Here is a 26462-nt window from a genome sequence, read left to right as displayed (position 1 = left end):
GCACACGGAAAACGGAAGCACGCAGGTCAGAGTGCGCATGCGCGCTTAGGGATTTATTATATTAGATATGTCTATTATAATGTTCAGATCAAACAATTTTGAGTATCTTGGAACTTCAGAGGTGACACTCCTACGACCAAATGGATTTTGAGTGGTCTTCAACCTTGTCTCTTCATTAGTTCTGATTTTTTTGGTTTTTTTATATATTGCTTATTTTTTTGTAAAGTGCTTTAGAGTGCATTCTAAGTGCAGTCAAATGCTTAAACATTCACTATATATTGCACAATTCCCATAATGATTTAAAACTTTATATCAGAGAGACTATGTAGCAGGCATAGGCGTCAGAACAGAGGGGACCACAAGGGCTGTGGCGTCCCCAAACATTGCCACTTTCATCATCACTGGTGATCCAGAGGTGCAGTGGGCAGGATTGAGCTTTCCAGCTCCTGTCCCGCTGCTAACCCGGCCGGTCACGGCTGGTTTCTTCTGTCGCTGAATGGTAATGAACCGGAGTGTGCTTTGATGATCTTGCTCGGCACTCAGCGGCTTCTTTGACTGGCTCCCGCAAATTCTTGTGAATCGCAGTGGCAGAATTGCTCAGCGGCTGTGACGAATCGCTCACAGGCAGAAGAAACCAGCCTCGACCAGCCAGGTTAGCAGTGGGACAGGAGCTAGAAAGCTCGCTCCTGCCTGCTGAACCTCTGGACCACCAGGCCAGAGGAGGGAGAAGGATGAGGCAGAGTGCAGAGCGAGAGAGGGAAGGGGGCTGGGTGCAGAGTCTGACAGGGGGGACTGGGTGAAGAAGCTGACATGGTATGGAGGGAGGGGTGCTGGGTACAGAACTGTTAGGATGGGGGGCTGGGTGCAGAGTCTGACAGGGGGGCTGGGTGCAGAGTCTGACAGGGGGGATGGGGCTGGATGCAAAGTCTGACAGGGGAGGGAGAGGGCTGGGTACAGAGTCTGACAGAGGGAGGGAAAGGGGCTAGGTGCAGTGCCTGATGTGGGGAGGGAGGGAAGGGGGCTGGGTGCAGAGTCTGGCAGGGAAAGGCTGGGTGTAGGGGGGCATGGGGTTGGAAAGGCAGGGAGGACAGATGCTCAGGGGGTTGGAAAAGACAGATACTGCATGTACTGGGAGAGGCTTGGGAAGGACAAATGCATGGGCTGGGGGGTTAGGAAAGGAGGAAAAGAGAGATGCTGTACAGGTGGAGTAGTGGGAAGGGAGAGAAAGAAATGCTACTGGTGAGGGAGGAGAAAGGAACGGAGAATTGTTGTACATAGATGTGTGGTATGAGAGGAAAAGAGAGATGTGGACAGGAAGAAAGAGGGAGAATTATTGGACATGATAGTGGTGGAAAGAGGGAGGGAGAAATGTTATATTGGGAGGGAGGAGAGATGACCTAAAGAAGGGAGAGATGTCAGACCACTGGAATGGGAAGGAGAAAGAAAGAGGTGCCAGACCACAGAATGGAAAGGAAGGACGGGAGAGATGCCAGACTGCAGAAAGGAGAGGAGAGAGAAGTTAGACCTCAGGAAAAGGGAGGGAAGGAGAGAGAGATGCCAGATCATGGGAGAGGGGAGAGATTCCAGGCTATTGGAAGGAGAGGAGAAAAATGTCAGACTATATAAGGGGGGGGGGGAGGGGGAAAGAGATGTCTGACCATGGGAGAGGGATGAGATGGTGCATAGGGATGGAGGGGAAAGAGAGACAGTGGGAGGAGATGGTGCACAGCAATGGGTGTGACAGGGAAGAGATAAGAAGAAATGTTTCTCATGGATAGATGAGAATAGTGGAGAAGAAAGAGGGAGGAGATGGTACACATGGATAGATGAGAAGGGAAGGGAAGGCATGGAAGTAGATTTTGAGAAGTAAGCAGAAAAATGGAAGAAAGCTGAATGTTAAAAGTTCATGCTAAAGATGTATGTATGTATATATATATATAGCGAAAAAATGACTCCAATAAAGAACTGCCAATGGAGGGTGGTCAATAGGATATATAAAACTTGCTCAGAGATATGAAACTCTGGAAGTAAGGTTGTTAAACCTCCCTAAAAAAGAGTTCACCTTCCTGTCATTGCAGGTTGATAAACCTAAGAACACGCTCCCTGGCACTGAAATGTATATATGAGTTTTGAGAGGGAAAAGAGGATGAGACGAAGAAGAAGTCCTGGTGAGATACAGGTGAAGCAAGATAAGTCCTTTGGATAAAGGTGAAGTAACCAGACCTCACAAGAGAAAAACCCCCTCCCCTCCCTCTTGCTCTAATAAATCAGTATATGAACTGTAAAAGATATTTCATAACCCACTTGCCAGCTGGCCTATAGTGATTGAGAAATATTCTGTTTCTGAGTTAGCTATGGTAAGCAAAAACTTGTAAGAAACAAGACTTAAATTCCGATGCATGGCACCTGGCCGGATATTATGCAAAGAGGAAAACAGCTCATGGTCAGAAAAACAGAGTACTCAGGAACATTATTTAGCAAGATATATCATGTGTTACCACAGCAGAGAAGGAATTTTAGACTCGGAATTGCATATATGGTAAAGGGAAAAGGGCATTTGCAGGAAAGGGTTAGGCCTTACGGCAAACTGAACAGACGTATAAGATGACACAAATAGATAAGCCAATAAATGAATCTACTTATGTATTGACGTATAAGAAAAATAACCAATAAAGATGTATCATGTGATTTAGGCTAACGTGGTATTGACCACCAAGAAATGTATAAAATCAGGCCTATAAGCAGAAGTAAGCTGAACAGACATCAGAGGACCCTCAGGCCTGAGGATCACATCTGTTCCATTATATGCTGAATGATTTATTCTTGTAAGCTGTTACTGATTTGTTAATAAATGTATACCTATTGAAACCAGTATATAGTGTGTGGAGTCTCCATTCCGAGGTAGGCCTAGACAGCGGCCTACTTCAGTTTAAAAAGATTCATAAAGTCCTTTCAATATAGGAGGATAATATCTTCTCATCTATTTATCCAATAACACCATCACTGATTGAAATAGTGTAATAAAGTTCACTTAGCTTTCAAATTAGACTCAAGGGGTCCCAACGTGGCCCCGTTTCGATCCCTGCTTCAGGGGACCCGAATATAGATATTAGGAAAGCTTGATTGTAAATAATACACAATATCTTCAACTTTGTGATGAAATCACATCGCTGCTGGGTTAGAATTTTCAGAACATGCATCGAGAGCCAGCAGCGATGTGATTTCATCACGAAGTTGAAGATATTGTGTATATAATAGAAGATTACTGCAGAGGTCCTGGACCTGTTGGGCCGCCGCGTGAGCGGACTGCTGGGCATGATGGACCTCAGGTCTGACCCGGCAGAGGCATTGCTTATGTTCTTATGTTCTCTCATATCTTGCTACTTCTGACTCTCTTCAGGGACACTTCTGCAAAATGCCCATCATTAAAGTATAACCTACCTCTAGAAGCTATACTGTGAACTCAGCCTAGTTCCCACCCACCCTCCCCTCATCCCACCGATCCCTAGGCTCATATTACATATAAAGGCCCTCCCACCAATCACCCTCCACCTGTTGCCCAACCAACACAGAATAAAAGTAAATAAAAAATATAATTAAACAACCCCAATGCTATACCTTAAACTTATAATAATCTTACCGATCTTGTGCTTTCCTATTCCAGGTATCACCCAGGACAGATATACTGACCCAAAAAATCCCTCCCAACACAACTCCCACAACCAGAGAGGAATCTCCTTTTCCTCATATACCCTGACAACAAAAAACATATCTATCACTCTCATAAAAGCCAGCCTAGTAAATAACAAAGACATTATACTAAAAGACCTTGCAGATAAAAACTGGGACATATTCCTGACTACTAAAACCTGGCTTAAAGACAAAGATCATTACACCAGGTATATGTCCCTTACACTATCGCATTTTGTAGTAAGCTCCAGTACACAAAAAAGTAGTAACAAACATTACCTGCCCATAACAAATGGATTGCAGAGAAATGTATATTGGTACTAGATCTCAATATGTCACATTAGGCTAAAAACTTGTATTGAAAAAACATGCACTGCCAAGGATAACTATGCAAATAGTAACCAGAAAATCTAATTGTTTGTACTAGATCCCTAGTTTGTATCAAGTTGGGATACAACCTTGTATCATAAACTTGTTCTGTAATTATGTCAAATTGTAACCTGTCAACTATATAATATGTATGTTTAACCTGTAAGCCGTTCTGAGCTCTTCAGGGACAATGAATAAATAAATATTATTAAAACAGTTGTTAGGGTTTTATGCTGTTAAGGTTTAATTTTAGGAATGTCTGATACTTGAAAACCACATGGAGGGGCATAATAATAAAAAAATAAAAAACGTCTAAGTCTCCTTTTGGCTTAAGGCCCTAAACGTTGAAAATAGAAGCAAGGAAAATGTCCATTATAAAAAAAAAAGTACAAAAGGAGGATTTTTTGGATAATGGCCTATCTCTACATTCAGTTGTTTAAACACCCAGACCACCACTACATCTACACTAACAATATATAATCAACCAAAAATAGCCTAAGTCCCAAATGCCCAATACAAGAGCTTTTAGGTGAAGAAGGAGCCAGTCCTTCGCCTAAAAGCTGGATTCTGTAACCGGTGTCTGTCAAAAACACCGGTTACAGAATCTACCCCCTCTCCTGACAACATCGGGGCAGAAGGAAGCCCAAGCCCTGCTGCCCCAGTGAGCCTTGATCTCTCCCAACAAGATCGGGGCAAGAGGGAGCCCAAGCCGTCCTGTCCCAGCGAGTTGCGACACCCCCCCCCCCCCGACAAGATCGGGGCAAGAGGGAGCCCTCGCCCTCCTGCCCCGGTGAGCCGTGACCCCCCGACAAGATCGGGGCCAGAGGGAGCCCAAGCCCTCTTGACCCGGCGAACCGTGACACCCCTGCCGATTACGATTAGGCCAGGAGGGAGCTCAAGCTCTCCTGGCTAAGTGGCCCCCCTGCCCCCCACCCCCACTAAGATACAGACGGGAGAGATCCCAGGCCCTCCTGCCCTCGACGCACCCCCCTCCCACGATTTCCCCCCCCTCCTGTGCCTAAGGCCCCACCCACAGGAAGGGCCTACGGCTACTGGGCTGATTCCAGTTGGCCCAGGTGCCTCAGGCCCCACCTGTGGGTGGGGTTTGAGCCGCCTGGATCAATCAGGCCCTAAGGCCCGCCATGCCAGGGATGGCTGGCCTGCTGGATGGACGGGCTTAGGACCCATCCGTTCGGCCAACTTCTTGTACAGGTACAGGGAGGTGGTTTGGGGGGGTCGAGGGGTCAGCAGGGAGGTCTCGTTGGTTGGCGGGGAGGCCAATCAGGGGTTCAGGGGGAGATCGTGGGAGGGGGTGCGTCGAGGGCAGGAGGGCCTGGGATACCTTCTGGCCATATCTTAATGGGGGTGGGGGGGGTCGCAGCTCCCTCCTGCCCAATCTTGTCGAAGGGGTGGTGATAGCATCGTGGCAGGGGAGATAGTCAATCTTTACTGCCGCGATAACGATCCAAAGTGCCGTAGTTGATGGCACTTCGGGATCATTATCGCAGCAGGAGAGATTGGCTATCTCCCCTGCCACGATGCGGTCATCCCTCTACCAGAACTGCCACAAACCGTTGCAGGAGAGATTGGGCATCTCTCCTGCCACAGGTCGCGGCAGTTCGGGTAGAGGGGTGATCGCATTGCGGCAGGGGAGATGAGCTATCTCTCCTGCCGCAATGGTTGCAGTGGGGGGTAGGCAGGTTGCCATGCCACTGAGCTGATCGCGCCAGCCGCCATCAGCTCAGCGGGCCCTTTTTTGGTACTTATACCTGTTTTGACTTGGTCTAAATCAAAACGTATAAGTGTCGACTAGGCAACCTTTCAAAAGGTGTGGTTATACCTGCTGCATTTTTAAGATGAGTAACTAGCAGTTTTTGCACTATTTACTTTTTTGCGTAATTAGAGTGTTCACCAATATAAAATGCGAAGTGCAATGATTGAACCCATTGCTTTCAGGGGTTTCAGCCCGTTGTGATCATCTTCGTTTTACCACTTTGTGTGGTTCTGATCACTGTTAACATGATTAAGTTTTGACTTTGAATTTAAACAGAGTGGGTGTTTTCATATTTAGTATCTATACCTGCTGTACGCCTAGGTGTAGGTCGGCCTACCTCCTGCCCACCTCCCATCCTTTCCCCTCCTCTAAAAACGCCTCTTTTCGCTCTATGCGTTTAGAGGTAGGGGAAAGGCCTAAGCTGGTTTTAGATACGTCTAAAACCGGTTATGGGTACTTGGACGATCAAGCTTTTTGATCGTCCAAGTACCCATTTAGGCTACTTTTTAGACATTTTGGTTTTTTTTTTTTTATTATGAGCCCCATAGAGTTTAAGTGGTATATAATTTTTTAAAAATTAAATAAATAACTAGATGTGAATCACTTGTTTACTCTTTCCAAAAATACTAGGACTAGGGGGCATTCAATGAAGCTACTAAGTGATAGATTTATAACAAACTGGAGAAAATATTTCTTCACACAATGTGAAAGGGGATGGGATGACTTCCCTATGAGGAAAGGCTAATTATAGTGTGTAAATATGGTTGTATACAGGTTTTCCTGTGAATCACTTAATCCAAATTCGTTAAGGCTTTAGGACATATTACAACAGGGTGCCTAAGTCAGAAGATTAAACAACTTGCCTACTTAAAGCCTATTTCAAAGGCAACATAGGTGTCTATGTGCCTTTATGAATTGTTTCATAGTATCAGCCTCAACAACACTTAAATGCTGATGCATATATTTATACCTACTCCAAACAATGGTGTACTTTTATGCATGTAATCTAAATGCATACACACGTTTCATAAAATATGTGTATATCACAACTCCTCCTCTGTTCTACTCAAACTATATCCTTATGTAGATACATACTTTTAGGCAGTTAGCATTCATATTTGTTCCTGATGTATCTTATTTTTTTCCCATATGAATGAAAAGTAGAAAACTTTACAAATCAGGTGCTATGATTTTCTTACTCACATATGCAGAAATAAACAAACCTGTTTAAAGTACTTTAGTGAAAATTGATACATGGGGTCTATTTCTGAAAGGCTTGCGATTACAAAATACATGACAGATCCTTGTGTAGCCACCAGACGATACTTTTCTCGAGCAACATTTATTTTCATTTCCGTGGCCTCTGCTTCCACTAGTCTTGATTTTATGGCTCCTGAGGTAACCTGAATGATTCATATATAAGAAGAAAAGAATGGCAAAGTTAAATTATTTGTAGTGCTGCTGTGAGTATATATCATCTAATGTATAAATAAAATTATACTAACAGGCGTGACTAAGACAAAATAACAACAGATGTGTCAGTTTTGGGGAGAACCAAAACAGTGAGATCAGTATTTAAACTCAACAATCAGGGATTGTTTTAAATACAATGCTCCCCCGCGAATTCACGGTCGGCAGTATTTTCTGACCAGGAGAGGACACCTGGAGAGGCAGGAGAGGGCAGCCGGAGTGCCAGCGAGTGAAGGAAATCACTCACTGTATGTTCCAACCGCCTCTTCCTTTACTAAAGTTGAGCCTCACCAATCAGGAACTTTTTATTCAGAGATGCATTCAATATTTGAGTGTCCTTTTCAGGACGTCGTAAGACTAATAATTATTAATCCTTTCATAGCAGAACTTTGGACACTATTTGTTCCCCTTTCTTTTGTTCTTCCCGTTTATATTCTTTCCTATTTTTTATATTGTAGTTCTTCCCTTTCTACCCTTATTGTATAGGTAAATCTTCAGTCTCTGTCTTGTGCTGGTCTGTGTAAAAAGCAACAATTAAACCTATTGGTTGTTTTTTTATTGTTCATCACCTTGAAACTTTGTCTAGGCGATTAATCAAATTTTTTATAAAACTTGGAAAACTTGGAGTGCTGTTGAATATCTAGGTAGTGTTACAGTTTCCCTGCTTCTGTTAAAACAATAGGTTCTTAGCTTCCATCAGCATATTGTTTATAACCACCAATTATTTCTTATCATTCAACTTTAAACTATAAACCTTTTAAACACTGCTGCAATGGGGGAAGATTGTGTTCAATTGATATAAGCTTCAGTCTGAAACAATAATCTAATCAGGAGATATAGATTAATGAAGCTGACCCTTGTCTGGGCTCCTGTTTGGGAGGGCAGGCCTGAAAAATTATTGCTCATAAGAACATGTGAGCTGCCATACTGGGACAGATTGAAGGTCCATCAAGTCCTGTATCCTGTTTCCAGTAGTGGCCAACCCAGGTCACAAGATCCTCACCCTGCAAATAAGCTAGCTTCCCAATTAAAGCACCATTTCATTTTTTTAAAAATTATTTTTAATTTTATTAATAACAAAATGAATAATACAACAACACACACTTCCAATAAGTACAATACAATAATAATAATAATTATACACACATTACAACTTAATGAGGACTATGGGCTCCTTTTACGAAGGTGCGCTAGGGTTTTTAGCGCATGCACAAAATTACCGTGTGCTATAGCGCGTGGTAGCCAAAAATCTACCACCTCCTAAAAAGTAGGCTATAGTGGCTAGCGCGCTCGGGAATTTAACATGCACTATTGCATGCGTTAAGGCCCTAGTGCACCTTTGTAAAAGGAGCCCTATGTCTATTATAAAATAACAACCTAAAATTAAACAAAAATTAAACATACAATAAAATACTCATAAACTGCATATGGGAGGGAGTTAGAGAAGATTCTCCTTCAAATTTTTATAAAAATCATCCAGGGGGGGCCCATTTCTTAGTAAAATTAACAATATTATTCTGTTTAATGGCTATTTCCTCATATTTTCTAATTATACTCAAATGATTCCACCATTCAGGAAAGTTGAGTTTAGAATTATCTTTCCAATTGATGGCAATATGGTGGATAGCTAATGCAATCATTGTGTCAAATATTTTGGTGTGTGTTTGTGTGATCAAGATATCAGGATTTGAGGAACGTAGAATGATGGATTTGAAAGAGATGGGAGGATTATTTTCTAAATCTGTTATAGAAAGTATTCTGGACCAAATATCTGTCCAGAATACTTGTACCTTGGAACATTTATAAAAGAAGTGTTTAAGAGTACCAGCCTGCATATGGCAAGACCAACATCGACCTAAAGAAACTGAATGTTTAAATTTAATGATTTTATTAGAGGTCAAATAAGTCCTATGCAAAATAAAAAAGGTTGATTGAGAAATTGAGGCTGACCTGGTGGGACATGTTGATAAAGACCAGAAAGAGTTCCAATTAGTTTCATCTGGAATTAAGTTCAATTCTTCCCCCCCAAATTCATCAAAGGAAATTACCTCTTCCCTACCCAATTCAACTCTTTTTTTTCTCTATTAAGAGAGACTGTGTGAACTTAATAAAATTTGGTTAGTTAGGAGAGATATCTCTACACATCAGTCTTAGGGAGATGAAGGATTCTAAAATCAATTGCCAATTTTGTAATTCAAATTCAGGGAGGTCCAGGTCCAAGTTATTTAACGACATAATTTCACCCTGAAGGGATACTTTAGAAAGAGCCCATATATTCTTTGATAGACAGGTCTCCTTAATTCCAGAGATAATATGAGATTCAATGGCGCTGTTATACCATAAAGGAATGTGGTCCCAATCTTTATTGGTATCGTTCATGGTCTTATAAATGTAAATATGATTGAAGCTGAAGATTTTAGGATTCTTAAAGAGTTTGAATAAGGATATTTATCCATAAAAGGAAGTCAATGTCTAGGCATAGGAGAAATTAGTAATTTCTCGAGTACTAACCATCTTGGAGTATTCCAATCATCCAGGTTTTGAAACCAGCACAGACTTTGGGCGAGTCTAAAAGTTAAGTGGTATCTTTTGAAATCTGTTAAGTTTAAGCCGCCTCTTACTTTAGGCAATTTTAATTTGTATAGCGCTATCCTGGGAGGTTTATATTTCCATAGAAATTTGTTAATTAGACTGTCCACCTTCTTATATAAAGACTCTGGGAAAGGAATAGGAATCATACTGAAAATGTAATTTAGTTTGGGTGCTAAAACCATTTTAATGGGTTCAGCTCTTCCCCACCAGGAGAGAAAAAGGGGAGATCAGGATTGTAAGGTGGTTGTTGTTAACTCAATGATGAATTTGGAATTTAAAGTTAGTGTTTCATTTATAGAGGAACTATAAATGCCCAAATATTTAATCTTATCCGGTTCCCATTTAAAAGGATATATTGAGATGTGATGTTTACGTACATACAGAGTCAATGGGAGAAGTGCTGACACACTAATTAATCTTGTATCCAGAGAATTTTGAAAATTCCCCAATACAAGTTAAAATGTGTGGGATGGAATCTAATGAGGTATAGACGAGAATAGCATCTGCATATATAGAGAGAGCTTAAAAGATGAATCTTTAATAGACACCCCCTTGATAGATTGATTTACCCTAAATGCTATAGCTAGGGGTTCAAGAGCTAGGTTAAATAGAAGAGGAGAAAGTGGACATCCTTGTTTCGTACCTGTTTTAAGGGGGAAAAAATCAGATAATAGAAGCTTATAGATTGTTATAAAGAACTTTAATCATGTATATAAATTTTTTATTAAACCCAAACTAAGATAAGGTGTGGAAAAGGTAGTCCCACTCAATCCTATTAAATGCCTTTTCAGCATTTAATGGAAGAATCAAGACAGGGTCCTTAGATTGAGCGGCATGAGCTAAAATATTCCAAAAGAGGCATGAATTATCACTTGGGTATCTATTTACTGTAAATCCAGTCTGATCTTTATGCAATAGGGTTGGAAGAACTACCTCTAATCTACTGGCTATGATTTTAGCATAAATCTTGTTGTCTATATTAATTAATGAGATTGGTCTGTAATTTTCCACTTTGGAATGATCTCTATCTGGTTTGGGAATCACTATTAGGGTTGATTCTACAAAGGTCCCTTTACATGACTTACCCCAATACATGGCACTATAAAGGTATTGTAATTTAGGGATGAGAAGATCAGAAAATGTGTTATAAAATTCTATATTAAAACGATCGTTACTGGGAACTTTACCCATGGGAAGATCCTTAATAACCTTAAGTGCTCCTTTTATGAAGCTGTGTTAGCTGTTTAACGCGCGTAATAGCGCACGCTAATTTTCTGGCCACGCTAGCTGCTACCGCCTCCTCTTTTCGGCTAGTGCAGGGGTTACCATGCGCTAAAAATGTGCGTCCGATAAAGCCGCTAATGCGGCTTCGTAAAAGGAACCCTAAGAATGTCTTTATACTGAATATCTTTCCCCAAAAAGGTGTGTTAAATTATTGGTGAAATAAGGATTCAGAAAACTGGAATTCTGGTGTAAAGAGTTGTGCATAAAATTTATGAAATTGGCATGCTATATCTGAGTCCGAAAGCTAGAAATTGTTTTGGGAGTCCACTATCTTAGAAACCCTATTTCTATTAATTTTAGATTTTAGATATTGTGCCAATGTATGACTAGCTTTATTGTTCTCAGCGTAAAATCTAGAATTCCGCATATTCATAAGTTGGAACGCCTCAGTGGTCAGGGTCAAATTAAGTGAATATTTTAACGCTTGAAGTTTGGTGTATAATTGAGGAGAAGATGTTATTATGTTTTCGTATTCTAATTTTTTACTGTCCAATTCTAACTCAGAACGACTTTCCTACGTTCCCTATTTTTATCTATTGAGTAACTAATTATATGGTCTCTTTTGGTTACTTTAAAGGCATCCCACCAAATATCAAGTTTATAGTCAGCTTCATTATTAATGGAAAAGTATTCTGAAATTTTTCTCCTAAGAAAAGAGATAAATTCATCATCCTTTAAAAGCAAGGAGTTAAATCTCCAAGGAGGTTTTGAAGGTAAGGGCAATAGTTTGTCCAAGTAGAGATGGCTGAATGATCCGATACTGTTCTACAGTGGATATCAGATTTAGTAATGTATTGAATTAGATGGGAGGAGATTAAAAAGAAATCTATACGTGAATAGCTGTTATGTGAGGGAGAAAAGAAAGTAAAGTCTTTGTCTTTAGGATGTAATAGTCTCCATGGGTCAAGTAAGCCAAAAGATTTTTTTAATATCAGTAATTTTAATTTGAGATTTGTTATATCTGAATGGCTTACTTGATTGTCTATCTAGAATCCCATCTTGCACCAAGTTAAAGTCTCCTCCTATAATGATATGATTTTGTTCAGTATTAGCAATTACAGTAGCTACTTCATCAAATAAGTCTGGGGAGTCCCCATTTGGAGCATACAGATTTAGTATGACATAAATGTTATTATTATCTTCAAACAAGATCATATAGAGTTAAGTCAAAAGATATTTTATCTGAACCATGGACAAACCCCTGCGGAGTACCACAAGGATCCCCACTATCACCCATACTATTCAACCTCTTCATAGCTTCCTTAGGCACTGCCCTAGACGCCCTAAATATAACATCTTTCAGTTACGCAGATGACATAACCATCATTCTCCCATTTGACATACAAGACCCCAGCTCCAATGAACACCTGATAACAATACTGGAAACTGTAGAAAAATGGATGAAGAACCATAAATTGAAACTGAATGCAGATAAAACCAAATTCCTACTACTAGAGAAGGAACAAAAGCAATCTATAACAGAACTGGAAGTAAATACAATCAAATATCCCATACAGAGCACTCTAAAAATTCTAGGAATACAATTAGATAGACGCTGCACTATGCAGACACAGATACACAAAGTCATACAGAAGGCATTCTTCACCATGCGAAACCTAAGAAAAATAAGAAATTTCTTTACCAAAGAACACTACAAGATCATTGTACAATCCCTCACACTCAGTAACTTGGATTACTGCACCAGCCTCTACCTAACATGTCCTAACAATATGATAAAACAACTACAGACAGTTCAGAATACTGCCATCAGACTCATCTACTGTCTCAGCAAATTTGACCACATCACTCCCGCCTATATAGACTCTCACTGGCTTCCGATAAAAGCAAGAACTCAATTCAAGTTCTATTGTCTGCTGTTTAAGATAACCCATGGAACTGCCCCCTAAACAACCGCCTAAACCGCTACAGCTCATCCAGATCAAGAAGAACTCAAAACCTATTCACCTTCCCACCTAATAATGGAACCCGTCTTAAGAAACTATACGACAGCCTTCTAGCGACACAGGCAGCAAAAATTGACCCCACAATCACCAAACTAATGATCAATACAACAGACATCAAAGTGTTTCGAAAAGAAATCAAAACATTTCTATTCAGAAAACACGTCATTACCAACTAATATCTTCCCTTTATGCACAAGCTCTCAAACATTTTCCACACTATACAATAAATTTCTTACTTCATTATTAGGTAACTTCCAATCTGTAAACCGTATATACTGATAATCTCCACTATATTCTGTTATCAATTGATTCCCTTGATATGTAATTCTCAAAATTGAATCCTCTACCACACCATGTAATGTACACGAATCACTGCTATGTAATTTATCTAGATAATCTTTATTACGCAATTCTTTTGGTAATTCCTATAAATTGTATTCCGCCTTGAACAATATATAATGTATAATGTATTCGAAATTAATTTTCCTATGAACTGTTTTCCTACCTTCTTCTACTCTATGTTTATAACCTAACTACTGTAATTTATTTTTCTCAAGTACTTTAGCAAGAATGTGAGCCTTTGGGACAGTCAGGGAACTCTAAGTACTTTCTCTTCATCTTAATTAATCTTACTTATTGCATTTCTTCTGTTTCTACTGTAAACCGCTTAGAACCTCACGGTACAGCGGTATATAAGAAATAAAATTATTATTATTATTAATGGAAATTTCTCTAAGAACCCATAATCCTTGATTATCATTAGATTGCCTAATAATATTAACAGGAAAGGAATTTATTAGAAGAATAGCTATTCCATCTTCTTTTTCACTGCTGGTGAAGAAGCAATAAGCTTAAATTTGTTATTTCCTATTCTATTTGTATCAGAAAAGTTCAAGTGGGTCTCTTGGAGAAGGATCAGATCAGCCCCCATCGATCCCAAATATCCCAACAACTTTGTTCTTTTAATAGGGTTATTTAAACCCTTTACATTACATGACACTATGTGCATAATGAAGGTTTAAAATTTTTGGATGGCAGCAATCTGATAAAATAAATAAGAAAAAAAATACCGAAATATTAATATATACTTCCTAACTACATAATTAATAAAGGTGCAGCTCATAAATAATGAGTATTTAAAGAATGAACAAATACCAAACCAACTCTTAATAATAAAATAAAAAATTAACAACAAAAATACAATTACAAGTAAACACAGATCTAAAAAATAAAAAATTAACACCAAATGTATGGCAGTACGATACCATCATACTGGAGAACTGGAGGACCAAGATAATGGAGCCCTTCAACATCCTCTAGGAGTTATAAATGCAAAGATACCTCTACACTATTATGAGTATAAATTCTGCAAACCAAACAATTATACAGAAAAAACAGTTCACATCGATGTAGTATCAAAAAGGATATGAGCATAATGAATTTGGACTTATCATTTCTTCCTTAATAAGAGATCATTATAAAAGATGTTACACTTAGTAAGTAAATTTATGTGAGACAAAACAGAAGAGCAAAAAAGAAAACATAACTCTCCAGTTAATTCTCTTGCGGTAACAACAACCTCCTAAATAAGGAAATGTTCCACAAAGAAGGTATTTAGACTGAAAAGTTTTGCTATAATCATAGCATGGGGAATAATCAACAAAAAGCTTATGACCACAAGAAATAATTAACTACAAACAATGAAAGTCAATTATAACAGGGAGTAATAAGAGAGTTTGTTGATAGAGACATTTAGGCCCTGATTCTGCAAAGTGCGTCCCGATTTTAGGCAGCTGTAGGCATCCTACAGCTGTCTAATCAGCCAATCGGGATGCACGTTTTTAAAAAAAATGCTCCCCAGGCAGGCCGCCTATATTGAAGGCGCCTCTGGGAGCCTAGGGAGGCCCACAAGACGCCTAAACTCACCTAAGGGCCTTAGGCGAACCTAGGCGGCCCTACGCATCTCCCTAGTAGAGGAAGAGACGCTTAAAATGTAGGCCAGCAAAATACTTATCGCGGCAAGAGATCTCCCTACTGCAATAAGTATAGCGGCCGCGGCCGCCTGTACCATCACTGGCAGGAGGATGCCCAACTCCTCCTGCCGGAATCCCGGAACCCCCCTCCCCCCAAACTCGTAATCGCCGGCAGGAGGATGCCAAACTCCTCCTGCCGGAACCCCCCTCCCCCCAAACTCGTAATCGCCGGCAGGCTTCTAGAGCCTGGGCCAATCAGGACTTAGATTTAGCGGGGATGGGCCAGGAAGGGGCGGGCCCGTCTCATTTCCACGAGGCGGACCTGTCGGCTGGACGGCAGCAAGACCCGTCCAGCCGACCAACATTTAAAGGTTAGTTGGAGGAGGGAGGTTAGTTGGGGGGGGTCTGGAGGGGGTCCGGCTTTCCGGCAGGAGGAGTTGGGCATCCTCCTGCCGGCGATTACGAGTTTGGGGGGGAGGAGGGGTCCGGGGGGTTCTGGCAGGAGGAGTTGGGCATCCTCCTGCCAGTGATGGGACAGGCAGCCGCTATACATATCCCTTGCCATGATAAGTGTAGCGGCTCGTGTCTAATCTAACCCGATTCCCTAACCGGCATCTTTAACATGGACGCCGGTTACAGAATCGGGGTTTAGTGTAGGCCCGATTCTGTATAGGACACCTCTCCCGGGCGTCCTATACAGAATCAGGGCCTTACTGCCCATGAATGCCCAAGAAATGAGAATTAAAGGGAGAAAAAGTACTGGAAAGGCACTGCAATAGGATAGTTGAACATCTTATTAGAAGTCATTACAGGCACCTTAATAGAAATAATCTAGAAATGTTTAGTTTCTAAGCAATTATACAAATTTCTCAACCTTTCATTTTTAGTATTCAGGTATTGCAAGTACTAAGCATAAACTTATATAGTAGACTAGGAAGCGTAATGCAGCAAACACGTAACAGACAATTCACCACTCAAACATCGCAACTGTAAGTTTAGCCATTATAATGACATGCGCCAGCTACTAACAAAACAAACAGTGCAACAATTAATAAATTCTTATAGGTCTCTAAAAGTGAAACAACATGAAGTTAGTTGAGTTAAGGATGTGAGTTAATTAAAGGAGAGTGCTTTAGCGAGATTCACAGTCAAACGAATCCAAATACAGCTGAAGAGATTCTGGGTCGTCAAAGGATTTCATTGTGTTATCCAGGATTATTCTTATCCGGGCTGGATACATGAGGTCGAATTGCACCCCGTTACCTAAAACGGTCTCGACAGGCTAAAAAGGATTTCCTTTGCTGAACCGTAGCCTTACTAAGGTCAGGAAATAACATAATTTTCATGCCATCATAGATGATACATGATTTTAGTTTTGCTTTTTGTAGAATTTGAATTGACTGCTGATATCTAAGAAGTTTTAAAATTATTGGCCTGGGAAATTTTTGAGAAGTCGATTTTGCTGAAGGTGTACGATGTGCTCCTTCTATTTCATGCGGGGGCTCAAACTTAAGATCCAGAATTTTAGGCAGTAAGTTAACTAGAAACTCCACTGGATTCAATCCTTCCAAACCTTCCTTAATACCCAGAATCCTGGTACTTGGACAATCAAAAAGACAGATTGTCCAAGTACCAATAATTAAAGCTAGTTTTAGACATATCTAAAACCAGCTTAGACCTTTACCCTGCCTCTAAACGCCTAGAGCGAAAAGAGGCGTTTTTAGAGGAGGGGAAAGGGCAGGAAGTGGGCCAGCCTAGTCTTAGGGCTCCTTTTATAAAGGTGCACTAGTGTTTTTACCTCCCGCACGAGATTAGCGCGTGCTATAGCACACGCTAGCTGAAATATTACTGCCTGCTTAAAAGGAGGTGGTAGTGGCTAGCGCAAGGGGCATTTTAGCGTGTGCTAAGCATGTGCTAAAACCGCTAGCGCACCTTTGTAAAAGGAGCCCTTAGTCGTACAGCAAGTATAACCAAAAGTTTAACAAGGTTGCTCAGTCGGAACTTATACATTTTGACTTGGACCAAGTTAAAACAGGTATAAGTTCTGAATAGGGGCTGCTGAGCTGATTGCTGCTCCTGTGATTAGCTCAGCAGCCCCGGCAACCTGCTCACCCCCACAACGATTGTGGCAGGAGAGATGCCTAATCTCTCCTGCCGTGATCGCGAACCCCCCTGAACTGCCGGGAACCGCAACAAGAGAGATGCCCAATCTCTCCTGCCAGCACCCCAATCCTCCCAACAATACCGGCAGGAGGGAGTACAAGTCCTCCAGCCGAGGCGCAAGCCCATAACCCCCCAATACTGGAAAAGGGAGCCCAAGCCCTCCTGCTGAGGAGCAAGCCCCCGAATCCCCCCCAAAATACCGGCAGGAGGGAGCTAAAGCCCTCCTGCCGGAAGGCAACCACCCACCCACCCACAATGAATTATTTCAATCAAGTATGTTTTTGACACACATGATACCACTTCCATACCATTTGTTCTTTCTAACATACTTAATGGCTTTTCTTTTTCTTTATCACCATTATTATACTTTTTATAGAAACATAAAAACATGATGACAGATAAAGGCTAAATGACCCATCTAATGTGCCCATCTGCAGTAACCATTATCTCTTTCTCTCTCTGAGAGAGCCCACGTGCCTATCCCAGACCCTTTTGAATTCAGACACAGTCTCAGTTTCCACCACCTCAACCGGAAGACTGTTCCATACATCTACCACCCTTTCTGTAAAAAAGTATTTCCTTAGATTACTCCAGAGCCTATCATCTCTTAACTTCATCCTATGCCTTCTTATTTCAGAGTTTCCTTTCAAATTAAAGAGACTTGACTCATGCACAAATACATTACGTAGATATTTAAATGTCTCTATCATATCTCCCCTCTCCCGCCTTTCCTCCAAAGTATACAGATTGAGATCTTTAATTCTGTCCCCATACGCCTTTTCATAAAGACCATGCACCATTTTAGTAGCCTTCCTCTGGATCAACTCCATCCTTTTTATATCTTTTTGAAGGTGCGGCCTCCAGAATTGTACACAATATTCTAAATGAGGTCTCACCAGAGTCTTTTACGAGGGGCATCAATACCTCCTTTTTTTCTACTGGCCATACCTCTCCCTATGCACCCTAGCATCCTTCTAGCTTTCACGTCACTTTTTCAACTTATTTGGCCACCTTAAGATCATCACACCCCCAAGCCCTGTTATTCTGTCATGCACATAAGTTCTTCACCCTCTAAACTGTACCATTCCCTTGGGTTTTTGCAGCCCAAATGCATGACCTTGCATTTCTTAGCATTAAATTTTAGCTGCCAAATTTCAGACCATTCTTCAAGCTTCACCAGGTCTTTCTTCATGTTATTCACACCATCCTGGGTGTCTACTCTATTGCAGATTTTGGTATCATCCGCAAAGAGGCAAATCTGATACAACAGCCCTTCAGCAATATTGTTTATAAAAATGTTGTTATAAAGAACAGGCCCAAGAACAGAACCTTGAGGCATATCTTTGGTAACATCCCTTTCCTCAGAGCAATCTCCATTGATTCCCTACCCTCTGTCACCTTCCACTCAACCAGTTCTTGACCCAGCCTGCTACTTTGGGACCCATCCCAAGGGCACTCAGTTTATTATTTAGACTCAGTTTATTAATTAGACATCTGTCAAAGGCTTTGCTAAAATCTAAATACACCACATCTAGTGCACTCCCTCTATCGAATTCTCTGGATACTCAGTCAAAGCAATTGATCAGATTTGTCTGACAAGACCTATCTCTTGTGAATCCATGTTGCCACCGGTTCTTTAATCCACAGGATTCTAGAAACTTTACCATTCTCTGTTTTAAAAGTTCTTTAATTTGCTTACCACAGAAGTCAGACCTACCGGCCTGTAATTCCCTACTTCTTCCTTACTTCTTCTTTTGTAGAGAGGGACTACATCTGCCCTTCTCCAGTCCTCCAGTACCACTCCTGACTGTAGAGACTCATTGAAAAGGTCAGTCAGCATAGCCATCAGAACTTTTAAGTTCCTTCAGCACCATCAGATGTACACTATCCGTCCTCATCACTTTGTCTACTTTTATTTTAGCTAGCTACTCATGAACACAACTCTGAAAATCAATCAGGTCTACCACTCCTCCATCCCTCTTCATGTTTGTCTTCTGCAGTCCCATTCCCAGCGCTTCAGCCGTGAACACAGACAGAAATATTTGTTAAGCAATTTGGCCTTTTCTTTATCAGCTTCTAGATATTCTTCGCCTTCACCTTTGAGTCTCACAATGCCATTTTTGCACTTCTTCCTATCACTAATATATCAAAAAAATGTCATATTTTGCATTGTTTGTGATTTGGATTAGTAGGACTATGTTGTCTGCATATAATAGTAATCATTCTTTGTGCTTTTGACCAATAAACAGTTTTGCACATAATAGTAATCATTCTTTTTTTTTAATGGAATATAAGCTATAAAGCTCATGAAGAGGTTGAATAGTATTGGGGCAAATAGGGATTCTTGAGGAAAACAAAAAATACCTGGCAGCTTTTATAGAATATGCTTTTCAACATTCGTTTCACATAGGCGTTTGTTTGATATCTTTTTTGCGATTCTTTTCATACCTTAACCACCATGGACCCGTGAGGAAGGCGTGTTATCTGAAACACGGACCGTGTCGGGTCCCTTAGTTGGTAATAATGTTGTATATTTCACTGCATTTTTATTGGTTTAATAAACAACGCCTGCATCTTGTACATAATCTGCAGTTTGTATGTTGTTTTTTGCTTGCTGCTTGTTTCACTGCAGACTACGTTGGATTCTTCTTTTCTTTGTGCTTCTAGAAGTTTGATTAGCCAAGTTATAATAATTTCTGGGGCATTTGATAGTAGTCGAGTGGGATATTAATCTAGAATGCAGCTAGAATGTGGATAACATTTTTAGTTGTGTTGATAAAGATTCAAAGGCATTCCAGATTTGGTCAGTTGTACAGGGGGTCCATTGTCATTAGGTGAGATGTTGGTACTGGCGTTATGATGGTGAATGTCTTGTCTATTTAAGAAGTCAGCTAGTGTCTGAGTGCTTGGTTTGGAATTAATGTTGGATAGGCTTGATTCTGGTGGTGTAGTCATGGTGTGCATTAGGCAAAATAGTTTTTTTATGGCAAAGTTTTTGTTTTCAATTTCCTGAATGTAAGGGGGGGTTGGCTTCAGCAATATTGAATTTGTATTTATTGATTGCACCTCTCCAGACTGTTTGTATTCTGGCTTTTTTGCCATTGCCTTTCAAGTTTGTGGCATGTTTAATTCTCTAGTTTTAGGTTTTTGGTATACCAAGGTGAGGGTTTGGCAGTTCTTGTGTTATAATGGGGCCTGTTGCTCACTCGCTCAATACTCTACAGCCTGGTATGACAGGCATGGGTCAAAAAGTGGCCACTGTGGCCGCTTTGATTGCTAAGGCCAAAGTCTCAAACTGTCTTTTGAGAACCACATCCTCTCTAAGATCCTGCATATCCTTTAGCACCATGGCTCCATCACTTGGTAGGAAAGTGCGCATGGTAACCTGTAGCACCAAGAAATCCACCTTGGATTTAGCAAACAGCTGTTGATACTCCTGTGCCATTGGATACAATTGAGCCATAATCCCTTCTGAAACAACCCAATGCTCTGTGACCAATAAAATGATATCAGGATGCCAGGGAAACAGAAGACTGGGCTTTCACTCCACTCATAATAGAGGAGGGAGCCGAGGGGATCTGCTGGGAGTCCAAATTTAACTCCCATAGGGAATCAGAACTTAGATCCAATAAAATGAAGGGTTTGAATAGATGGAGGCTTGTGGAATCATTTCCTTGATCGAGGGCCACCATGGGGTATAACATACATGTACCTGTCTGTGACTCTGCATCCTCTGACAGGGAGAGCGCACCCTGAGAAAGCAAGACCCTTCATCTTCTGAATCTCCCTTTGAAAGGACCCATTGATCCTGGACAGCCACAGCCAGAGATGAAGACACACCCTGGGAGTCCTTGCCCCCTCAAGCACAGTCAGAAGCACTGACAAACTTCCCCATGAAAGGTCGGCTGTCATGAAAGGCTCTCCACATCAAATAAACAAATTCCAGAGAAAATGCCATACTAGGCAGTGCTGAGTCCCCTGTAGAAGACTCCAGCTTACATCTCTTAGCTCTGCAGCCTCCGAGTCGCTGTACCTACAAGGAGGGTTCAATAATTTATCTACCTCAGTAGGAAAGAGAAGTTTTCAAAAAAATTTTGTTTTATTTTTCAATATAGTTCCCTGATAGCTCCATACATTTCAGCCACTTTTCCTGCAATAACATTAACCCCTTTGAAAAGTATCCTTCTGTTTGACCTTCAAACCAGGACATCACAGCTTCCTTGACATCTTCATCACTTGAAAACCACTGTCCATGGAGAGATTTCTTCAAAACTCAGAACAAGAAATAATCTGAGGGTGCCAGGACATTCTTGGATGGCAGCCTGTGATTGTCGAGACATATGCATCAGCACATTGTCGTAAGAAGCAGCACACCTGGTATGTTTTCCTCATCTTTTCTCCTTGATTGACTCTCGCAAAATGATCATTGTGGTGGCGTAACTCTTCATGGTTATGGTTGTCTTGTGTGGGATGAACTCCAGAAGCAAAAGTCCTTTATCATCCCAGAAGACAGTTGCCATGACTTTGCCTGCAGATTTTTTTATTTTTCATTTGTAAATCTTTATTCATTTTCAAACCTTTCCTTTTCTTTTTTCTCTGCTTACTTGCAGGAGAAGCAGGCAGGATCGGAGAGCTGAGGGGAGAAAGCCGGGACGCAGAGCAGGGATAGACAGCCAGCGAGGAGGGGCAGAAACTTAACTGGGGCAGCGGCGATAGAGAGCTCCGCCCACCCCCACCGCGTCAGAGGTCGCTTCGGAGCCCGGGCTCCCCCTTAAAAGGGGGCGAGCCAACGGCGTGCGGCCGTTCGGCGCTCGCCTTAGTGAGGGCCGCCTTCGCGAAGGAGCCGAGAGAAGGAGCCAGAAGTCCAGGCTGCTCAGCAGCAAATTCAATCTTCAATCTAAGAACATAAGAACATAAGAAATGCCTCCGCTGGGTCAGACCTGAGGTCCATCGCGCCCAGCAGTCCGCTCACGCGGCGGCCCATCAGGTCCAGGACCTGTGCAGTAATCTTTTATCTATACCCCTCTATCCCCTTTTCCAGCAGGAAATTGTCCAATCCTTTCTTAAACCCCAGTACCGTTCGCTGCCCTATAACGTCCTCTGGAAGCGCATTCCAGGTGTCCACCACACGTTGGGTAAAGAAGAACTTCCTAGCATTCGTTTTGAATCTGTCCCCTTTCAACTTTTCCGAATGCCCTCTTGTTTTTTTATGTTCTGAAAGTTTGAAGAATCTGTCCCTCTCTACTCTCTCTATGCCCTTCATGATCTTGTAAGTCTCTATCATATCCCCTCTAAGTCTTCTCTTCTCCAGGGAAAAGAGACCCAGTTTCTCCAATCTCTCAGCGTATGAAAGGCTTTCCATCCCCTTAATCAGTCGTGTCGCTCTCCTCTGAACTCTCTCGAGTAACACCATATCCTTCTTAAGGTATGGTGACCAATACTGGACGCAGTACTCAAGATGCGGACGCACCATTGCCCGGTACAGCGGCAGGATAACTTCTTTCGTTCTTGTTGTAATACCCTTCTTGATTATCCCCTTGATTATTCTTAAATAACTTCTAAAAAAAAAATATATATATATATATATATATATATATATATATATATAACTTCTAAAAAAAAAAAAAAAATTTTTATCCTTTCTTCTATACTCATTATTTCTTCTCTCTACTTCTCCACCTAGCTACACGTCAGGCGCACTCCAGCGCACCAACTTTAATCACAAGGAAGAAATAATGGAGGCAGCAGAAGGCCAGCGAAGCTTTCTAGTATACTGTATTGATTGTCACATGTATGACTACCTCCCTTCCGGGAGGCAGGCCTACATATGCAGTCGATGTCAGGAACTGGCTAGCCTAAAGAAGGAGGTCGGGAGACTGCAGATCAAAGTACAGGAGCTAGAGGGACTCCACTCCATAGAGGAACCAAGGGAATTTGAACCAACTGAGGACACCACCAGAGAAAACCACATCAACTAACAGGTCAGAGAGCTAGAAAGATTCATCGAGGAGGCCTGCAAGATGGTAGAAACACAGGATCACCCGCTCTTCAGAAGGGAGCAAACGGATGGAGGACAGGACCCGCCAGGAGCCACCAGGACCCACCAGGAGCTGAGGGAGAGGAACCTTGCGGAGGAACCAATCAGGAGAAGGAAGGATTGGAGGACCCAATCATCGACACAGACCTGAGACCCAGGAGGAAGCTGAGGAGAGGGAAATCTGCTATCGTGGTGGGAGACTCAATCCTGAGAGAGGTGGACAGTCACATAGCAGGAGGCAGAGCGGATCGCCTAGTGACATGTCTCCCAGGGGCGAGGACAAAGGACATCTCCGACAGAATCGAGAGAATCATGGAGGGAGCTGAGTCAGAGGAAACAGCAGTGATAGTCCACGTCGGAACAAATGACATCAGCAGAAGGAATTTCAACCTGACTACACTGACCGAGCAGTTTAAGATCCTGGAGAGGAAGATGAAGCTGAGGACAGGGAAGATAGCCTTTTCAGAGATCCTGCCAGTACCAAGGGCAGATGCGAGGAGGCAGACCGAGCTGCAAGCAACAAATGGATGGCTGAAGCGATGGTGTGATGAGGAGGGTTTCCTCTTGGTACGGAACTGGTCAACCTTCCTGGGGAAAAACAAGCTCTACAGGAGAGACAGACTGCATTTGAGCACGGCTGGGACGAGGATGCTGGCATGTAACATCCAGACCTGCATAGACATGACTTTAAACTGATAACAAGGGGAAAGCCGATAGTCGATCTGACCTCGACACATCGGACCACAGTATCAAGCAAGGATACTGAAACAGGAAATGGCGATAGTGGACTAGAGACAAAATGGACACTTTTTGGACATAAACCCAAAGATGCAGTACAGGGACCCGAGAGGCAATTAGAGCTAAAGAGTAAGACAAGGAGAAAACAGCCGAAACTAGAGGGCTATCAAAGAACAAAGAAGCGGGCAGAGGACGGGATAGACACACCACAGGAGGCAGCCCGTGAGGAGACCAGCAGGAGCATCAAATTAAGAGTAGATCCAAAAGAAAAGGTAACAAACTGGGACTTAAATTGCCTATACACAAATGCTAGGAGCCTAAGGACTAAAATGGGGGAGCTAGAAGTTATAACCAGAAATAAGGACCTAGACATAATAGGAATCACAGAGACATGGTGGTCAGAGGACAACAAATGGGATGTGGCCCTGCCAGGGTACAAACTCTACAGGAGGGACAGGGCACACAAGAAGGGGGGAGGAATAGCACTGTATATAAAGGACTCCATTCCTTCATCCAGAACAGAAACAACAATAAGGGCAGACAGTCTGGAGTCACTATGGGTTAAGCTAACAGGAGGGGAAGGAGCTGACATCAAATTGGGACTGTACTATCGCCCACCAGGACAGCCAGAAGCAAACGACTTGGACCTGGAGGCCGAATTGAGGCAGGTGTGCAAAAGTGGAAGGGTGGTGGTTATGGGGGACTTCAACTATCCGGGAATAGACTGGGACATTGGGCACTCAAATTGCACGAGAGAAACTAAATTCCTAGAGACGATAAGGAGCAGCTGGTCACGGAACCAACACAAGGGGAGGCCACTCTAGACCTAATCCTCAACGGGCTAGAGGGACCCGCAAAGGAAGTGGTGGTACTAGCACCATTAGGGAACAGCGATCACAACATGATCCAGTACAAAATTAAACATGGGAACATCAAAGGTGAAAAGAACCACAACGACAGCACTCAACTTCAGAAAAGGAAACTACAAGGACATGAGGAAAATGGTAGGAAAAAAGCTCAGCAACAGCTCAGGGAAGGTGAAGAGCGTAAAGGAAGCCTGGACACTGCTTAAAGGCACAGTGCTCGAGGCACAAGACCTGTATGTCCCAAGGTTTAGGAAAGGGTGCAAAAAAATCGAACTAGAAACCCAGCATGGATAACAACTACAGTTAAAAAGGCGATAAGCGACAAGAAATCATCCTTCAAGAAATGGAAAAAGGAACCAACAAAGGAAAACCAGGAAGAGCACAAAAGACACCAGAAAGAATGCCATCAAGAGGTCAAGAAAGCAAAGAGAGAATATGAGGAAAGACTGGCAGGAGAAGCAAGAAACTTCAAACCCTTCTTCAGGTATGTGAAAGGGAAACAACCAGCCAGAGAGGAAGTGGGACCACTGGACGACGGAGACAAGAAAGGAGCGATAAAGGAGGAAAAAGAGATAGCTGACAGGTTAAACAATTTCTTCTCGTCAGTCTTCACCAGAGAGGACACATCCAATATCCCAGAACCCGAGGTGATTATAAACGGAGAACACGACAAAAGGCTGATACAACTAGAGGTAAGTAAAGAGGATGTCCTCAGACAGATAGACAGACTAAAGAGCGACAAATCACCGGGCCCGGACGGCATCCACCCAAGGGTACTAAAAGAACTGAGAAACGAAATAGCAGAGACACTTCGCCAAATATGTAACCTCTCCCTAAAAACTGGGGAGATCCCAGAGGACTGGAAAATAGCAAATGTCATACCCATCTTTAAGAAAGGATCAAGGGGTGACCCGGGAAACTACAGGCCTGTGAGCTTGACCTCGGTTCCGGGAAAGATGATGGAAGCAATGGTAAAGGACACAATCTGCGAACACATAGAAAACAATGGACAACTGAAGGCGAACCAGCATGGCTTCTGCAAGGGAAGGTCGTGCCTCACGAACTTGCTGTACTTCTTTGAGGGAATAAACAGCCAGATGGATAAGGGGGAATCCATAGACATCATTTACCTTGACTTCCAAAAAGCCTTCGACAAAGTACCTCACGAACGGCTACTTAAAAAGCTGTGGAACCACGGGGTGCAAGGGGATATCTACCGATGGATCAAACACTGGTTGGCAGGCAGGAAACAGAGGGTTGGAGTAAAAGGCCAATACTCAGACTGGCAATGGGTCACGAGCGGAGTTCCACAGGGGTCGGTGCTGGGACCTCTACTGTTCAATATATTTATTAACGATCTGGAGACGGGGACAAAATGTGAGGTTATCAAATTTGCTGATGACACCAAACTCTGCAGCAGGGTTAGAAACACAGAAGACTGTGAAGACCTGCAAAGGGACCTAACGAGACTGGAAGACTGGGCAAAAAAGTGGCAAATGAGTTTTAACGTACAGAAATGTAAGGTCATGCATGTAGGGAAAA

General features: G+C 42.2%; 1 protein-coding gene across 1 annotated transcript in view; it reads right to left on the bottom strand.

The window, feature by feature from the left end:
- The window catches only part of LOC117347325 (dynein heavy chain 6, axonemal-like), a 2502256-nt gene that overhangs the window by 454154 nt on the left and 2021640 nt on the right, over positions 1-26462 (bottom strand). The window contains 1 exon segment of the mRNA XM_033918113.1: positions 7057-7236. Within this exon segment, the coding sequence (XP_033774004.1) occupies positions 7057-7236 (180 nt within the window).

The sequence above is a fragment of the Geotrypetes seraphini genome, chromosome 1 (genome assembly GCF_902459505.1).
Source record: "Geotrypetes seraphini chromosome 1, aGeoSer1.1, whole genome shotgun sequence".
Taxonomy (NCBI): domain Eukaryota; kingdom Metazoa; phylum Chordata; class Amphibia; order Gymnophiona; family Dermophiidae; genus Geotrypetes; species Geotrypetes seraphini.
Note: the sequence above shows the minus strand (reverse complement) of the source record. Positions and strands in the feature narration are given on the sequence as shown.